Genomic DNA, 19016 nt, shown 5'->3' with positions numbered 1-19016 from the left:
AAACAAATTGTCAAGCATCCAAATGTGATGTTATTTAAATTAGACAGAATTCGTTGATGTTGAATTTTATATTACATATCCAAAGACAATATGCTTTGCTTACAGGAAGAATAGGATGGAGTCCACAGTTTATATGTGAGCTTCTTATTTCTTTGATCTTAAGATGCTATTAAGAGATGGCTCCCAATTTCAAAACTTACTGCAAAGGTACAGTAATCAACACAGTGTGGTACTGGCATAAGGACAGACATATACATCAATGGAATAGAACCAAGAACCCTGAGATAAGCCCTTATATTTATGATCAATTGATTCTCAACAAGTGTCAAGTTCAAAACCACTCAGTGGAGAAAGAACTATCTTTTCAACAAATGATGTTGAAACAAATCAACTTCAAAGGAATGAATTTGAAAAGAAATTATTCTTTTGATGAATAACTCAACATACACAAAAATTAACTCAAAATGAGTCACAGACTTATTTAAGAGCTGAACTGTAACTATTTAAGAGCTAAATTTAAGAATTAAAACTATAAAATTCTTAGAAGAAAATATAAGAGTAAATTTGTGTGACTTTGGATTAGGCAATAGTTTTTCAGAGGTGATGACAATAGCATATATAACAAAAGAAAAATAGATAACTTGGATTTCATCAAAATTAAAACTTCTGTGCATCAAAGGATACCAATAAGAAAGTGAAAATGCAACCCACAAAATAGAAGAAAATATTTATAGATCATATATCTGATAAAAAAATTGTATCAGGAATATATGACAAAATATTACAATTGAACAATGAAAAGATAACTCAATTAAAAATGGGCAAAGGAACCAGGCTCAGTGGCTCAGCCTGTAATCCCGCGCCTTTGGGAGGCTGAGGTGAGTGGATTGCCTGAGCCCACGGGTTCGAGACCCGCCTGGGCAGCGAGACCTCATCTCTATAATCAATCAAAAAATCAACCAGGCGTGGTATCTCATGCCTGTAATTCCGGCTACTCGGAAGGCTGAGGTGGAAGGATCACCGGAGCCCAGCAGGTCCAGGCTGCAGTGGCCGGGAGCGGCCACTGCACTCTAGTCTGGGCTACCGAGTGAGACTCCAACTAAAAAAAAAAATGGGCAAAGGATTTGGGTAAACATAGCTCTAAAAAAAGATGTACCAATGGCCAAAACACATGTTCAACAACATTAGCCATCAGGCAAATACAATTCAACACCATAATGAGATACCACTTCCTATTCAGTAGATTTGGCTAAAATAAAAAAGGCAGACAATAATAAGTGATAGTGAGGTTGTGGAGAAATTGAAACTCTCACATCCTGATGATGGAATTATAAAACAATATAGCCAATTTGGAAAGTAATTTGGCAGATGCTCAAAATGCTAAGCATACAGTCAACCCAACAATTATACTCCTAGGAATATACCCAGCAGAAATGAAAACATGTCCACCCAAAAACCCGTATATGAATGTTCACAGCAGCATTATTTATAATAGTAAAAGGTGGAGACAACTCAAATGTCCATCAACTGATGAATGGATAAATATAATAAATTTTTATCTATACATGGCATATTATTTATCCACACAAAGAAATGAAATACTGATACATACTATAACATGGATGAACCTTAATAACATTATGCTAATTAAAGGGAAAAAATCACAAAAAGCAACATATATTATATGTTTCCATTTGTATGAAATGTCCAGAATAGGAAGCTGCATAGAGATAGAGAGTAGACTAGTGGTTTTCAGGGGTTTGGGAGAAATGGAGAGTGACTGTTAATTGATATAAGTTGGTTTTTTTTTGGTCAGGGGGCTGTGATGGAAATGATCTGAAATTAGATAGTAATGCTGGTTGTACAACTGTGAATTAATGAAAAATCTTCAAATTGTACAGCTTAAATTAATGAATTATATGGTATGGCTTTCAAAAAATTTATTATTATTTTTTAGAGACAGGGTCTCACTCTATCACCCAGGCTGAAGTGCAGTGGTGCAATCATAACTCACTACAGCCTCAGACTCGGGCTCAAGTAATCCTCTTGCCTCAGCTTCCTCAATAACTGAGATCATAGGTGCGTGTCACCACACCTGGCTAATTAAAATTTTTTTTTGTAAAAACAGGGTCTCTCTTTTTGCCCAGACTTGTCTTCAACTCTTGGCATCAAGCAATTCCCCAGCCTCAGCCTCTAAAGTGCTGGGATTATAGGCATGAGCTACCATGCCCAGCCTGGTATATGTTACCAAAAAAAAAAAAAATAGTATGGTTTTGAAAGTAAGGCAATACTTTTTCAATACTTTTTTGAATGAAAGAGAAACACTATATTGAACACACTTCTTTATTGGAAGGCACTTTTCAATTTTAGAAATGTAAAAAGAAAAGTATTTCTTAGTTCAAGGAAATAGAATATTTACAAGGTAATATGACCTTACAGACTGGTAAAGGCCAAAGCACTTCTGTTTCTCTTTTATACTTTCATTGGTTCATTCATTTATTCATTCAGCTTAATTGGTTCCACAAATATTTATTCAGCACCTAATCATAAATCTCTGCCCTCCTTGTGAAAATCTTTCTTAAAAATAGTAGAAAGTAGTCACAGAGTTTAAAAATAAGAAAGTCAGATCAGGTGTCATCTCATGCCTGCGATCCCAGTGCTTTATGAGGCTGAGTTGGGAGGCTCACTTAAGGCCATTTTGGGACCAGCCTGGACCATGTATTGAGATCCTGTCTCTACAACAGATTAAAAAAATAAAAAAATTAACCAGGCATGGTGGCCTGTAGTCCTAGCTACTTGGGAGGCAGAGACAGGAAGACTGCTTGAGCCCAGGCATTCAAAGTTACAGTGAGCTATGATTGTACCACTGCACTCCATCCTGGGCAAAGTGGGAGACCCTGTCTCTCTCTTTAAAAAAAAAAAAAGAAAAAAGAAAAATCCATGTTTTTACTTCCTCACCTCATCATATGCTGATATAAAAATATAAACATATAGCCCAAATATTAAGGACTATATAAAATCTGGTCTTTAATTTACAACGAATCTAAATTTTATGAGGTGCAGCTAACATTGTTTACCACACAGAACTGCATTCAATTTGAAGGAAAAAAAAAGATACTGCTTTGTAAAAATGAACAAATCCAAAATGCCAATAATATACAACAATGGAAGTATTTGGGAGCAAATTAATACTCTGATCATAATTAGTGTGTACTTTAAATACATATTTCAGGGCTAAATTACTGACCTGCAGTGTCATCCATTGAGGATTTAGTGGTTAGTACAGAATTTAATCTCTGGTGAAATATCTAAAAATAATTTAGTTCTTGAGAAACACACATCTTTTCATGATGCCTTTGAATTTGAGATTTGACCCCTGAACCCTAAAGCATGGCTTTGTTTTCTAAAGGTAATGTGTACTATAACTGGAAAGTAAAAACTAGCTAGCATGGTGCATAAAAATACACGTGTCTAGAAGGGAAATGGCTTGTTCATGTTAGCGCCTACTCAGGGAAAGGTGCTGATTGGGAGGAGGATGGAAGCTGCCCTTCACTAGCACAGGGCCTTTCTGGGGCTAAAACTGTCATAACGTGAATGATAACAATGCCTGTGAGACCACAGTGGAACGGTTACAGCCACAGGTAGGTCAGACACTCTAAATGCGATAATAGCCAGTTTCTAGGGCTTTGGAGTGCCAGACAAAGAGGTCGAATTCAGGGAAAATGACCTAGAAAAACGAAGAAGTCCAGAGAGTGGGACTCAGGGCCAACAAACTAGTCTGAATCACTTCAAATCACTGCCCTATGGAGAAAAGGCCAATCCTACCTATTTCAGAGAAGGCCTGCAGAGGTTTATTCCAGGTGAGAGGCAGAAATGTGCCCAGGAAAGGAAAAGGTTACTCTTTGAATTTTTTGCAGCTGCCATTTTCATTATTTGGTCTCATCATAGTATATAAAGTTCAAAACCCTGTTGTGCTCTCCAGGGGAAAATGAATAGGGTGACACAAAACTTGCACAGATAATCCCACATTTTTTGAAGACCATCTCTTTAATACTTTTCACTTTAATAGTATTAAGTTACAAAAGCACCCAATTTTGATCTCATTTGAAGATGACTTTATCTTTTTTTGATCAAAGTGATCATGAAAGAAAAGCAAAGGAAATGTGCATATGTTAGTCTGTTCATTTTCTGGGGACACCACAGATTACCACCAATTGGGTGATAGAAGACAAAAAATTTATCCTCTCACAGTTCTGGAGGCTAGAAGCCTGAAATCAAGTTGTCAGCAGGCCTGTGCTCCCTCAAAGGCTCTAGGGAAGAATCCTTCCTTGCTTGTTCCAGCTTCTGGTGGCTGTCGGCAATCATTAGCTTCCCTGGCTGTATCACTCCAATCTCTGCCTCTGTATTTACATTGTCTCCTCTTTTTCTCTTGTAAGGACACTTGCCTTTGGATTGAGGGGCCACCCAGGTAATTCAGGATGAACTCATCTCCAGATCTTTAATTATACCTGGAAAGACCCTTTATCCAAATAAGGTCACATTCACAGCTTCCAGGTAGTCATAACTTTTGAGGGTTACTACTTACTCTGTTCGGGCTGCTATAACATAATACCATAGACTGGGTGGCTTAAAGATAGAAACATATTTCTCACAGTTCTGGAGACTGGAAACTCTAAGATAAAGGCATCAGCAGGTTTGGTGACTGGTAAGGGCCTGCTTTCTGGTTCTTCTCATTGTATCCTCACATGGTGGAAAGGGCAGTGGAGCTTTCAGGGATCTCTTTTTAAAAGGTGCTCATTTCATTTATGCAGGCAGATCCCTCATGACCTAATCACCAAAGGCCCAACCTCCTAATATAATCACATTGGAGTTAGGATTTCAACATATGAATGAATTTTGGAGGGACATAAATATTCAATCTATAGCAGTTACCATTCAACTCTCTACAGCTGGTCCATTAGATTTTGGATTAATCATAAGTGACTACATATGTTCTGCAGCACCATAACCCCTCTTGAAAAAACTGGATATTGATATGATTAGAGTGATTTTGACATTTTTGCCATTCAGAAAGTGCTCCCCCTCCTCCCTCAAATGGCAACACCTGATTTTGTACCTTCACTTATCATGAAGGGCTCCCTTCGCTTATCATCTCCATTTTTCCTCTCCTTTTAAAATACTTTGTTCTCTGTCCCCCTCCCCCAACATAATCTCAGAGGGGAGAGATGCAGAATGTGTCACCTGACCAAAACTTCCTGGGTCTAAAAATTAAACTCAAAAAACAATCAAAATGATTTTAATAGTTGTTTGTTGAAGTATTAGTTCACAACAACGAAACAAAAAAAATGATAGTTTAGGAACTTGGTTAATTTTTATTACAATAAAAATATTAATTGTTCTCCTTTAACTCTGATGCTTTTTAAAGAGCTGCCTGATCAAGCCTCTTTGGATTCCCATTGGGTCTTGCTTGCAAATTTTCATATATACCATTGCCTTAGAATATTCCTAAATTAAAAAAAAATCTCTGTATTTAATTGATTGTCTCATGTTACAAACTATTCTTTATCAGTCACCTAAACCCCAAACTGTATTGTGGGATGACTGAAAGACATATATGTAATAAACTAATAGCTTCAATTAACTAGCATCTATACGTTATGGATTTCTCTTTTTTTTTTTATTGTAGAAATGAGGTTTCACCAAGTTGCCCAGGCTGATCTCAAACCTGTGGGCTCAGGCAATCTTCTCACCTTGGTCTCCCAAAGTGCTGGAATTATAGGCGTGAGCCAATGCACCTTGCCTGAATTTTTCAATAGATACTGACTGTCACCATTAATGTCTTTCCCATACTACATTCTGTGGCAGAAACTATGTACAACATGCATTATTTTAGAAAATCAGCAAGTTTTTGTTTGAATTTTTTTAACTATTCAGATGAAAAAGATTTACTCTTTTATGGAAGATCAAAGTCGTGCATTGATAAATGTTTCCGGCTTTGACATTCAAATGTTTCTAAATTTTGATTAAGTTTCAATTGATCTAAATATTCACAAATAATTTATCTAAATAGTCATCTATAAACATTTTATTGCTCAGAAACAAAGTTTGTGTATTTAAGCAGCCTTCCTAATTAAAAATTAGTCAAGCCAGTTATGAGTCTGGCCATCTATCAAACTCCCAGCTATTGTTCTGATTGACTGCACATTGCACTCTTTGGTTCTGAAGGATAAGCTAGTTATTGAATATTAAAGGCAATGAACATTAAAATTATCATAGTAAATAGAAGCAATAGTCAGGGGTCAAAACCCAGGTTGTCAAAATTCTGTGAAAACAATACAACATTCTCAATTTGATACATTTTTTTAGTTATCATCATCACCACCACTACCACCACACCTTCATTACAATTGTCAGAGTGTACCCCAGTTAAAGAGAACTCAGATAAAGTTTACTGTGGTAGTCATAAGAAAGGTATTTTTCAATGAAGCTGTCTAATCAGTTGCTGTTCATCCATTTGATACTTTCATCTTAAACAAATTGGCTGCTATTTTACTGATAATGCTAACTGAAATTAACCTTAGAATGGATTGATTTATTGACTTTGCTCTTTATCTTTAACTTTTTTGCTTCATTCTACAACAACAGAAGAGTTACTTTACTCTCCTAGATACACTGCTTGAGGTCATAGAAAGGTCAAAATAAAGTGGCTTTTATACCTTGACTTATAATGAAAGGATCCCTTCACTTACCATCTCCATTTTTCCTCTCCTTTTTAAATACTTTCTTCTCTATCCCCTTTCTCCTAACATAAGCTCATTGGAAGAGATACTGGGTGTGAATGGTATATATCAGTCTAATTATTTTCCCTCCTTAAGTGAGGTATCAACAGAGATAAGCATAGATATCATCCACTGTGTCCCCCAAAATAACACCAGCTTGCCCACGGCCAAAACAATGCCAGTCTACTTAAAGCAGACAGATAACTGGATTTTGTTAAATCATTTGATTTTACCAGGAACAATTTGGAAGTACTTACGTATGTATTATAGTCTTCCACAACCTGAGACTATAAATAGCTTATGACTTTTGTTTTTAGATCTCAACTATTATAAACAGCTAAACTTTCAGAAAGAAGGCCCCAAACAATGTTTATAACGTGATCTCTTTGACAGGCTAAGATCTGGAGTCATTAGATATTAGATTATTCTCTGGGAAGCTCTTCGTAATAATCTACATTTAAAGTGTATCTTTTTCTTATGTCAGGAAGGAATGATATGAAGTAAGAACTTATAAAAATAAGCCATTTACAGTACTGCTTGGGGATAAACAGTTTGCCAGCCATAGTTATTTAACATAAAATATCAATATTCAAAATGTTTTATAGCCTACTTGTAATAAATTGGAAATTTGCATCTTAACTTTTAGAGCAGAAATATTGTTATTAATTATTCTCATTATGGAACTTGAAACCAATTATATTAAAATTAGAGTCACAAATGTATGCATAATCATGATATACAACATTAGGCTTTTGTTCTTAATAGTAAATCAACAGTATGATGGCACCAAGAATGCCTGTAGCCAGCCAGGCACGATAGCTCACACCTGTATCCCAATACTTTGGGAGGCCAAGGCAACAGGATCATTTCAGCCAGGATTTTTAGGCTGCTATGAGCTACAGTCTTGCCATTGCAATCTAGCCTGGGCAATAGAGTAAGACTCTATCTCTAAAATACTTTTAAAAAATAAAGAAAGAATGTTTATAACTAGTCATTAAAAATAAAAGTTAAAACAAAAAAATTAAAAATTGTGATAGATGTACTTACTGTATCAAAGGTTGTAAGCAAAATGAAAAATCTAAGTTTGGTTACAAAGGAAACATTTTGCTTACCATTTTGCTTACCACCTATGATTTGAACATAAATTTTATTCATGAAGTGTTGTTTTAAATGGTATAGGTGGAATCATGCATGTAAAATGCCAATGCCATGTAATAGGCATCTGCTCTAGAGTTAGAGCACCAGGTTCCTGTGCTTGTCCCTCCTTTCCCTGTTCACCAGTTCTCATGTTCTTCACCTATAGAATAAAAATAATATTCAAACTTTCTTGGGTTGTGCTAATAACTGAATAGGGAAATGCTTCCAAAATGTTTACTACACACAAAAATAGCCTGGTATTCGTACAGGAATAGGCACAGAGACAATGAAACAGAACACAGTCTCTCAACCAAATCATCTTTGACAAAGCCACCAATAACAATATCTGGGGAAAGGAGGCCATATTTAGCAGATGGTACTGGGAAAACTGGCTGACCACATGCAGAAGAATAAAACAGGATTCCCATCTCTTACCATAAATAAAAATAAACTCTAAATAGATCAAAGACATAAACATAATCCTCAAACTATAAGAATCCTAGAAGAAAACGTAGGAAAAACCCTTATGCCAACCAGAATAGGCAGTTAATTCTTGACCAAGTCCCCAAAAATAAATGCTATAAAAGCTAAGATAGACAAGTGGGCCTTCATCAAACTGAAAAGCTTTTGCATAGCAAAAGAAACTATCAAAAGAGTAAAGAGATAACCCTCAGAATAGGAAAAAAGATTATAAATTATGCCTCTGACAAAGGTCTAACATCCAGGATCAACAAGGAACTCAAACTAAGTGAAAGAAAAGAAAACAAACAACCCCATTAAAAAGTGGGCCAAGGACATGGAAGAACACTTCTCAAAAAATGACATAAAAGTAGCCTACAGGAAAAAAAAAAAAAAAAAAAGGATCAACCTCACCAATCATGAGAGACATGCAAATCAAAGCTACAATGAGATACCATCTAACTCTGGTAAGAATGGCTGGCATTAATAAGTTAAAAAACAACAGATGCTGGTGTGGGTATGGAAAAAAGGGAAGGCTTCTACACTGTTGGTGGGAGTGCAAGCTAGTTCAACTTCTATGAAAACTGGTGCGACAATTCCTAAAATAACTGAAATTTGATCTTCCATATTATCCAGTAATCCCTCTCTTGGGAATATACCCAGAAGAACATAAATTGTTCTGCCAAAAAGACACCTGCACACGCATGTTTATTGCCACACTGTTTACAGTAGCAAAAACATGGGACCAATTGAAAGTGGACTGGATTAAAGAAAATGTGAACTGGATTAAAGAAAATGTGGTACATATACATGATGGAGTGTTACTCAGCTGTAAAGAAGAACAAAATCACACACTTCACAGCAAGTTGGATGGAACTGGAGATCATAATGCTAAGTGAACTATCACAGAAACAAAGAACTGAATACTGCATGTTCTCACTCATAAGCAGGTCCTGGACATTAGTCACGTTAGCACAAGGGAGGGAGTGGCAGTTGCTGGGCACTGCTAGGGAAAGGAGGGAGAGATGGAGGGAGGGAAGGAGGGCACGAGGGAGGGAGGAAGGAAGGCAGGGGACATGAGACAATCAAAGGGTACCTGGTCTACTACACGGGTGAGGGGATGAGGGCAAGTTAGAAGCCCAAACTTCACCTGCATTTAGCCTACTTATGTAATTAATCCTCACTTGTACCCCAAATCCCTATAATAAAACAGAATTTAAGGCTCGGTGGCTCAGCCTGTAATCTCGCGCCTTTGGGAGGTTGAAGTGAGTGGATTGCTTGAGCCTGAGGGTTCGAGACCCGCCTGTGCAACCTGGCGAGACCTCATCTCTACCATAAATCAAAAAATCAGCCGGATGTGATAGCGCATGCCTGTAATTCCAGCTACTCGGAAGGCTGAGGGGGAAGGATCGCCGGAGCCCAGCAGGTCAAGGCTGCGGTGGCCGGGAGCGGCCACTGCACTCCAATCTGGGCGACGGAGTAAGACTCCAACTCAAATAAATAAATAAATAAATAATAAAAAATAAAAATAAAAAATAACATAAAAAATATAGACTCACAACAGTAAGTTTCTTCTAGGGGAAGAAAAATTTTTCTGCCAAGGAGCATAAAATACATTTCTAGGAATTATTAAAATATATTCTTAAGAGAGGCAAAGTTTATATGAGTTTATTTATTTGTCCGAGCTGTAAGATTTGTGTTTTTTAATGTCCATTGTTCATTAATTTCTGGAAGGTGGATGAGCCCCCACCAAGCAGCAAGCGGAAGGCAGTGATCTACCTGTGGACACTTCCTGCTTGCAGCCCCTCCTTTTTCTTGGAATATTTTGTCATCCACCTTTGGGCTTGAGGAGAAATGATGGTAAAAATAGGACACTCCTATATCTCTGGCAGAAAAGAATGACTCACACCCTTCCCATCTCTGTGGTCAGGAAGTCAGAGCCCATAGAGCTATACTTCAGTGTGGCAGCCACTGGTCTCGGGAGGTTGCTGAGTATCTTAAATGGAGATATACTGGAAGCTTAAAATAGAGGGTGAGTTTTGAAGATATTGCTTCCTCCAAGAAATCTTTATTAAGTATTTTATATTGTTTACATTTAAAATAATATTTTGCGGTAGCTCAAGCCTGTAATCCCCGCATTTTGGGAGGCTGAGATGAGAGGACTGCCTGAGCTTAGGGGTTTGAGAGCAGCCTGGGCAACGTGGTGAGACCTTGTCTCTACAATAAATCAAAAAATTAGCTTGAAAGGCTGAGCTACTTGGAAGGCTGAGGCAGAAGGATCGCCTGAGCCTAGCAGGTTGAGGCTGCGGTGGTCGTGAGCAGGCTACTGCACTCCAGTCTGGGTGACAGAGTGAGACTCTGGATCAAAAAGTATATATAATATTTTGACTATATTGGGTTAAGTAAAATATTGCATCAAAAAATGCTTACAATAGTATCCAATGTAGAATAATAAAATTATAGTAACTAACATTTATCAAGTCCTTACAGTGTATTCTAATATTTATTCAGTCCTTACAGTGTGCTAAACAGTGATATAGGAGTTTTACAATTATTAATTAATTTGATCCTCATAACAAAGGAAGTATAGTTATTAATCCATTTTATGGGTAAAGAACCTGAGGCAGAGAGAAGTACCTTGCTCAGGGTCACAAAATTACAAGGAGGAAGTGAATTTGAACCCAAGAAATCTAACTCTTGTGCTCTTACCAACTATATCTAAGCTTTTAAAAAAGGTAGTTATTTATGATTCAGTAATCCCACTACTGGAGATATATATATTATACATTTATTATTATGTTTATTATATTTATTATATACTTATTATTTATATACATTTAAAGATAATAGAGATGTTGAAGAGATATCTGTACCCCCACGTTTACTGCAGAACTAGTAGTCACAGTAGTCAAGATGTGAAATCAAACTGTGTCCAGTACCAGATGAATTAATAAAGAAGAAGTGGTATATGTATATATACAATGGAATACTATTCAGTCATAAAAAAGAATGAATGAAATTCTGTTATCTATAGCAACATGGACGAACCTGGAGGACATTATGTTAAGTAAAATAAGCCATGCACATAAAGATAACTACCACATATTCTCACTCATATGTGGAAGTTAAATAAGTTGATCTCATAGATTCAGAGAGTAGAATAGTGGTAACTAGAGGCTGGGAAGGCCAGTGGGGAGGGAATATAAAGATATGTTGGTTAATAGATATACAATTGCAGCTAAATGGGAGGAATAAGTTTTAGTGTTCTACAGCGTTATAAGGTGACTACAGCTAACAACAATTTACTCTTTATTTTTCCAACAGCTACAAGAGAAGATTTTAAATACTCCCAACCTAAGGAAATGATAATTGTTTGGAGTGTCAGGTATGCTAATTAATTGTCCTGATTGATGATTACATATTGTATACAGGTATTGAAATATAACATTGTGAACCATAAATATGTTCTGTTACTACGTATCAAAAATGTTTTAATGGTAGTTATTCTTATTTTTAAATGATAGGACAGGGAGGGAAAGACACAAGAAAGGAAGAGAGGTAAAAAAAAAAACAGAGAAGCAGTTATTGCACAACTTTCTTTGACTATGAACTATTCTAGAATTTTACATATGCTTTATAATGTATCTTTGTAATAACCCCAAGAGGGAAGTTTAATTATACCCACAATGCTGATGAGAAGCTGGGGTTCTAGAGATATTATGGGACACATAAAATGAAATGGAGCAATGAACAACATTTGCTTCATCTAAACCCAGTCAATATACATTTCATCTTCTCAAGTCCACATTTTCAACTTTTATTTTGTAAATTTCTATTTTAAAGATGTGGAGTACAATTCAAGGTTAGGAATACAAATGGTAATTGTACAGGTAAAGTTTGGGCCTCACTTTGGTCCTCACTTCACCTGGTTTGAGATCACGTACAATTACTGATGAAGAGTGCACCTCCCCTCCTCCCCTGGCAGTTTCCCACTGCTGCCAATCCCTTTCTTATAGTATTATGATAATTTTTCAGGGTCTACTTATGAGTGAGAACATGTGGTACTCAGTTTTTGTTTCTGTGATAGATCACTGAGTATTATAGACTCTGAGTTCATCCAAGTTGCTGCAAAGTTCATAATTTTGTCCCTCTTTGTGACTGCATAATATTCCATTGCATATACGTACCACATTTTTTAATCCAGTCCACTATTGATAGGCAGCACAGCTGGTTCCTGTTTTTGCTATTGTGAATAATGCTGCAATAAACATGTGTGTGCAGGCATCTCTTTCGTAGAGCAATTTGAGTTCCCCTAGATATATTGCTGGGTCGTTTGAAAGGTTGATTTTTAGATCTTTTAGGAATCGCCACACTATTTAGCTTTTGTGAGTATGGATATATGTACTGGTATTTATTTTTTAAGTGAATATCCAGGTTTATATGTCAGAGAAAAATTGCTCTGCTGAATGTCTGTGTACAAAGATTCTCGAGCATATTTAGATTGGGATGCTTAGCTGGAACAGTGGGCAGTAAGGGTGATGAGGCTGTGGCACTTCATTCTGTATAGACACAGTCTCTGGAAACAGCCACCATTAAGCTGTAGAAATAATGAACTTAAATTACCTCTATTCTTGTTCTTATCATTTAATTCTGTTGTTTATGGAATAATTAAAAAAAAATTCAACTTGTTTTTCCTTCTGGGTGGAAGGGAGTGTGGAGTTGGTAGAGGTTAGAGAGGCATGCTGAAATTTAAAGGAAAACTATTTCTAAACACTTCATTGAAGCTATGCATAATCTCAGGTTGATTATCCAGGGTTCGAGTAAACTTTCATGGAATATTTTATATATTCCATGCATAAACATCTTTTTTATGTGGGCAAAAGCCACCCACCCCAACACATACACTTATAAATAATTAAGACGTCAACTGTCTTCTATACAACCTCAAGATTAAAATACTTGTACTCACCTCCAAAGCACTCCAAAGGACCAACACAAAATCTTTGAACTTAGTGGTTCAACTCATTTCTTATGCTCCACACGTGGCATGATGACTTTAACATCTAATTCTTATTTATTCATTCATTCAGCAACTATTATTTCAAGTTTAGTAAGTGCCAGGAACTGAGTAAACTAGTCAATCAAATTTTGTAGCCCTAGGTAAATAGAACTAAACAGATGAGAGGGCATTGGTAGCAGGCTAAATTATAGTGAGAGACGTGATTGCTGATGGTTTACTACTACAGGGAGACTAAAAAATAAAATGTGGTCCAAATTACAACAATATATGCTCATAAAAATGTCTGCATCTCACCAAGAGACTTAAATTATTCTATCCCTGTTTAATCAAAGGACTTTTATCCTAGATATATTGACTGAAAACACAAGTTCTTAGAGGCATCATCTCTAGTTGACTAGAAATTTTGCTTATGTAAATTAATTTAATTTAAAAATGCTAAATGCTAATATAAGACATTACCAAATTCTGTTTTAAAAAGCAGCATGAAAACATTAAAAAAAATCCATAAGATATAAATAATGCCTACCTTATAAGACTACCCTATGAATAAAATTATATAAAGAATATAAATCAGATTTGAAAATTGCGATATGTTAAATAGAGGTGAAGGGATATTTTTCTTATAAAGTAAGGTGAGTCTAAAGCAGAGGAGAGCCAGAGTGCACAGAATGAAGAGCTGAAGACTTGGATTTCCTTTGGCTCTGCAACTTATTAGCCATTAACAACGAGTAATTCAGTTACCCCAATCTTCAATTTCAGTTTTTAAAAGATACAGGCTAGAAAACCTTTAATGTCACTTTCAGCCATAAAGCCATATAATTAAAGATGAAGAAATATTCTCTCCTGCATAGTATAGTACAGTAAGTGTGGTCAAAAAGTAACATTATTTTTTCTCCATGATTATGAAAATGCTTGGAGTAAAGGAAATTAGTAGCATTCAAAAGATGTCATTGTCTTGCTTCACCTTTATTTAGTCACTGAAGTATTTTATTCTAGCAATTGAAAATGATTTTGAATACAAGCAACATCTTCTAATTGTTTTAATTTAAAAAGGATAGAAACAAATCTAGAAACTATAGATTGATGAATCAAGAAAATGACTAGCATAGAAAAGATGTGGATTTGTAAAAATATATAATCCTCAAATTAACTTTATACATATATTTTCTTTATTATATTCCCGAATGGGCAATGACTAAATACATTTCTTTACTCAAACGTATAAACTGTTATAGACCCTGGAGAGAGTCAGAACTCTGTTACAAACTTATATTCTATCATAGGAGTCAAATAATAAATGAGAAAAAACAAACATACAAAATAATTCCAGGTTCAGCTAAATTCTGACACATGACATAGAGGTTTTTGCCATGTAAAAGTAGAGGGTTGGCGGAAAGTAGGCAAAGGAGAGAAGAAGAAATGATAAGACTTGCTTGGTATGTTAGACAGGATGATATGGAAACTTTCTCTCAGTTCATATCTAAATTGAGAACTGAGGATCATAAGAAATCAGCTACATAAGAGACCAGGAGAAAAGCATATCAGGCCGAGGGAAGAAAAGTATTGAGGCCCTAGCAGAAAAAAATAGTTTGTCATTTTTGAGAAATTAAAATGAGACCATGGTAATGAATTTGAGATTTATTCTAAGTGCAGTAGAAGGCATAAAGCAGGAAAGTGGAATGATCTAATTTACATTTTAAAAAGATTACTCTGGCTCTTGTATGATAAATGGTTAAGGAAAGACTTGAGAAGATGCAGAGAGACTAGGTAGGCATGAATGTTGTAGGAACAATATATCTTAATTTTAGCAAGGCATTTAGCAAAGGTTCTTACTACTTTAAAAACAGCTAAGAGAAATCAGAGTTCAATTATAGTATATTTGGCTAAATCTGTAGCTGGTTGAACAAGAGTGTTCAAACAATATTAAATTAAAGGCTTAATCTCATCTTAGTGGAAGTTCTCTAGTGGCATGCTGCCCTGTCTTGGCCAATATGCAGTATCAATTATTTGAGAAGACACATGTTTATCAAATTTTTCATGACACTAAACTAGGAGGACAATCAATATGTCATATAAAAGAGAAGATTTAACACAATGTAAATGTGATGAGCAAAGGGTCACTATTCAGAAGGTGAATTTATTAGTGGCAAATATTCAGAATTTAACTCTAGGTTAATAGAAATGTATGAAAAATCAATTTTTATATTTTACATGACTATATGTTCAAAATAAGATTATAATATGGGGTTGGTGTTTTTAAAAATAAATATTATTATCAGCTGCATTCATTGAACTAAAAAGTTCACATCATAAAATACTACTGTTACCAGTGTCCTCTACAAGACACATGGTGTGTACATTTATATAAGGCAACAATTTAATAGGTGAATTAACATAATTGAGTGTGTTGTGAAAAAGACATCTGTGGATTAAGCATCTATAAAAGAAAAGAATTATGGTACAAAGGACATGAGCATATCTTTACATATTGAAAGCTTAATCAGTGTTATACAATAATATTTGGGAGTAGAGTGATAGAAATTTAAACATTTGGCTAAATTTTAAGAATGAGATGGCTAATTTGTTTTTGTCTTTTTGAACAACTGAAGCAGTCTACCTTCGGTGAGGTTGCTTTATAATGAATAGGTGAACTCTTTGTCACTAGAATTGTCAAACTGACTGTCAACCAAGGATTTTAAGGGTGCAGGAATGCCTATATCACACATGAAGTGGGATGAGCAAGGTGGATTCCAAATACCAGTCCTCAATCAACAAACCACAAAATAAGTGGTAAAGCTTTTCCTTGGGTTAAACTACTCTATTTAAATGACTGTCCTTGAATATGAAACTGTGTCTTGCTGATGTTTTTGGTAGTAAAAAAAAACTGGACTTTTATAAAATATAATCTTAAGGGCTGGTTTTTTTGTTCGTTTTTTATTTATTTTTTTATGAGTCAATGTCACACTCTGTCACCCAGGCTGGAGGATAGTGGCATGATCACGGCTCACCGCTGCCTCGACTTCCTGGGCTCAGATGATCCCTCATTCTCAGCCTTTTGAGTAACTAGAACTACAGGTGCACACCTGGCACACTTAGCTAATTTTTTAAAATTTTTTGAGGTCTCACTATTTTGCCGTGGCTGATTTCCAACTCTTAGGCTCAAGCAATCCACTTGTCTTGGCCTCCCAAAGTGCTGGGATTACAGGATAGTTTTCTTTTTAAGTGTAAATTAGAAAAATACAATTTGATAATGCTATTTCCATTTCCATTTTTTGGCTTTACCATTGTTAAAATCTTCCTATACCATGATATTCAGAAATAAAAACAACAACAAAGTTTATTAGATACTGAGATATTTTTTCCTATTTTGAGAGTCTATGATTCTATTACTATTTCTAAAATTTAATCCAGCAAGATTCATTTATCATTATTAAAAAATATAGATATAAGACTTATATTAAATGAAAAGAAATAAACACTTCGGTTCAGTGACACTTGATCAGACATATTATCCTCCCATTTTTCTGCACAGCCAAGAATATTTAGAAGACTATCTTAGAAGACATTCAGAAACAAAATAATCCTGGAATCCCACATATACATAATATTTAGAAAATTCATTTCTCAACTAATAAAAATACCACCAAATGGCAATCATAGACTAAGCACTGAATATTAGGTATATTTGATGTGAGTTCCCAGAGAGGATTTTGCTAATGAGAATATTCTACAGTGTTACTGCCAACAGACTTTGTAATTATGAAATCTTTGACATTAATGCACTGCTATATGAGTTGGGATTTCACACAAAGAAATATATAATCACGTGCAAATACATAAACCCTTAAAAATGTAGCTGAACACCAATCCTCAAAGGTATCTATACCCAAATGTGTGCTTACTGCTCTTGCCTGTGGATTTTATTTTCAACTTGTTATTTCTAAATTTCACTTTCTTTCATATATTCATAAACTTTTATTAAATGATAGTCTCAAGAGATGGTAATTTCTTTTTTAAATGTTCTAAATTGGAAATATAAAAGGTGGGTAACACTTTGTCTCTATTGTTTGTTATTATTAAAGTTTGATATTATTCAATTGCTTAAAATTTTTTTCTACTCTATGAAATTATTAGAGAATAATAGGATTAATATACTGAGGTTTTTTTCCAACTCTGAGCTTTATGGTTAAAGTACTTCTCTTATTGACTATTAAGTTACTGGCAGTTCTATTGTTGGCTTATACACATTCTATTTAAAATGTGTGTGACTTGTGTACATAAATTTATACATGTCTAAATATCAGTATGTGTGATATATATGTGTATAAAGCATCATATAACTAAATTATCATATACTCAAACTATCTCAATCCTTATGAAAGTAGAAGCATGCGTCTTCTCACTTAGATTTACATTCTATCCTATAAACAAGATATTTCCCAAATATGAAAAGTAAAGAAGATAATGTAACAAAATTAAAATCTGTTTGGCTTTTAAAAAGAAACTATTTTAAAGAATTACTGGCACAATTGTACAAAAACTCAAAGTAACATTTGCAGCACGATATAATTGCTACTTACAAGCAAACTGAAGCTTTGCTTCTCTGCTAACAATTGTTCCAAAAGAGTTTGTTGCTATGCACTGGTATGTTCCAGCATCTTGGGTTTTATTGGGATTATTGATCAACAAGCTGCCTTCAACAATACTGTAGCGGAAATCCATACCAATGTCAACATCTGTTCCATTTAACTTCCACCTATAGTATAAAAATGTCAGTAGATAAAGTCTTATAATATTAATCAATGTTTTTGAATCGTATAAGATATATAAAAACTGTAAATAGCATGAAATATCATTTTTGACTTTTTTAAAAAGCATAAGAAAATTAGAAATGCTCTATCCAATAATGATGACATCTTAATCGTTTATAGAACAAGCATATCCTTTGTAGTAAACAACAACATAAAAGTGTTTACAGCTATTTGTAACTACTTATGCTGTAAACACTTCACTTTTGGGGGTGGGTGGGGAGCAGATTTCTCATAGCACTTTGTGCAACTTTCTTAGAGCTATCCAGTAAAAGTCCTTCTCTCCGGTTTGCAGTCATTCTTTAAATAGTTCTATACAGATGACAGAATATACCATTTTCAGGTAGATTGCTGAGTATTTGATGAAATTGCAGCAGTTGCTTTGATTCAGTTCTTAATGTGACTACAGTGACTTACTGCAAAGTAGAGGTGATCTATTGACATAGAACTGTCTTAGGTCCCAAACTTACCTTAACTATATAGATTACTTTGAAGATCTCCTATTGTCATGGACACACAAACATCAACCAAACATCCCAATAAACTGCAGATCAGGCCATTAGGTAACCAAAGCAAGGAGAGTTTTTTGTCTTCCTGTTTATTTACTTGGATCACCTATGTGTTTGACTATAGTATTTAAATTAGTTTTAGTGAGACTCATACATGTCAAGAACAAAACTTCAGTAACAAGATATGTTTTGTTTTGTTTTCATAGCCAATAGCATTCTAAAGAATGAGAGCTTATATTAACCAAATCTCCTATCACGAAGTCATAATTATTTAACTTATGAACTTTGAGCTAAAACAAGTCTA

At 35.0% G+C, this 19016-nt stretch overlaps 1 protein-coding gene across 1 annotated transcript in view; it reads right to left on the bottom strand.

Annotated features, from left to right (window-relative positions):
- CNTN4 (contactin 4) overlaps window positions 1-19016 on the bottom strand; it is a 339871-nt gene that overhangs the window by 314897 nt on the left and 5958 nt on the right. Inside the window, exon 2 of the mRNA XM_008074482.2 lies at window positions 17976-18151. Within this exon, the coding sequence (XP_008072673.1) occupies window positions 17976-18151 (176 nt within the window). The remainder of the gene's footprint in view (window positions 1-17975; window positions 18152-19016) is intronic.

Source organism: Carlito syrichta, unplaced genomic scaffold (assembly GCF_000164805.1).
Source record: "Carlito syrichta isolate Samal-C Ts95f unplaced genomic scaffold, Tarsius_syrichta-2.0.1 Scaffold117309, whole genome shotgun sequence".
In the NCBI taxonomy this organism is placed as follows: Eukaryota; Metazoa; Chordata; class Mammalia; order Primates; family Tarsiidae; genus Carlito; species Carlito syrichta.
This window is presented reverse-complemented; position numbering and strand designations above follow the sequence as displayed.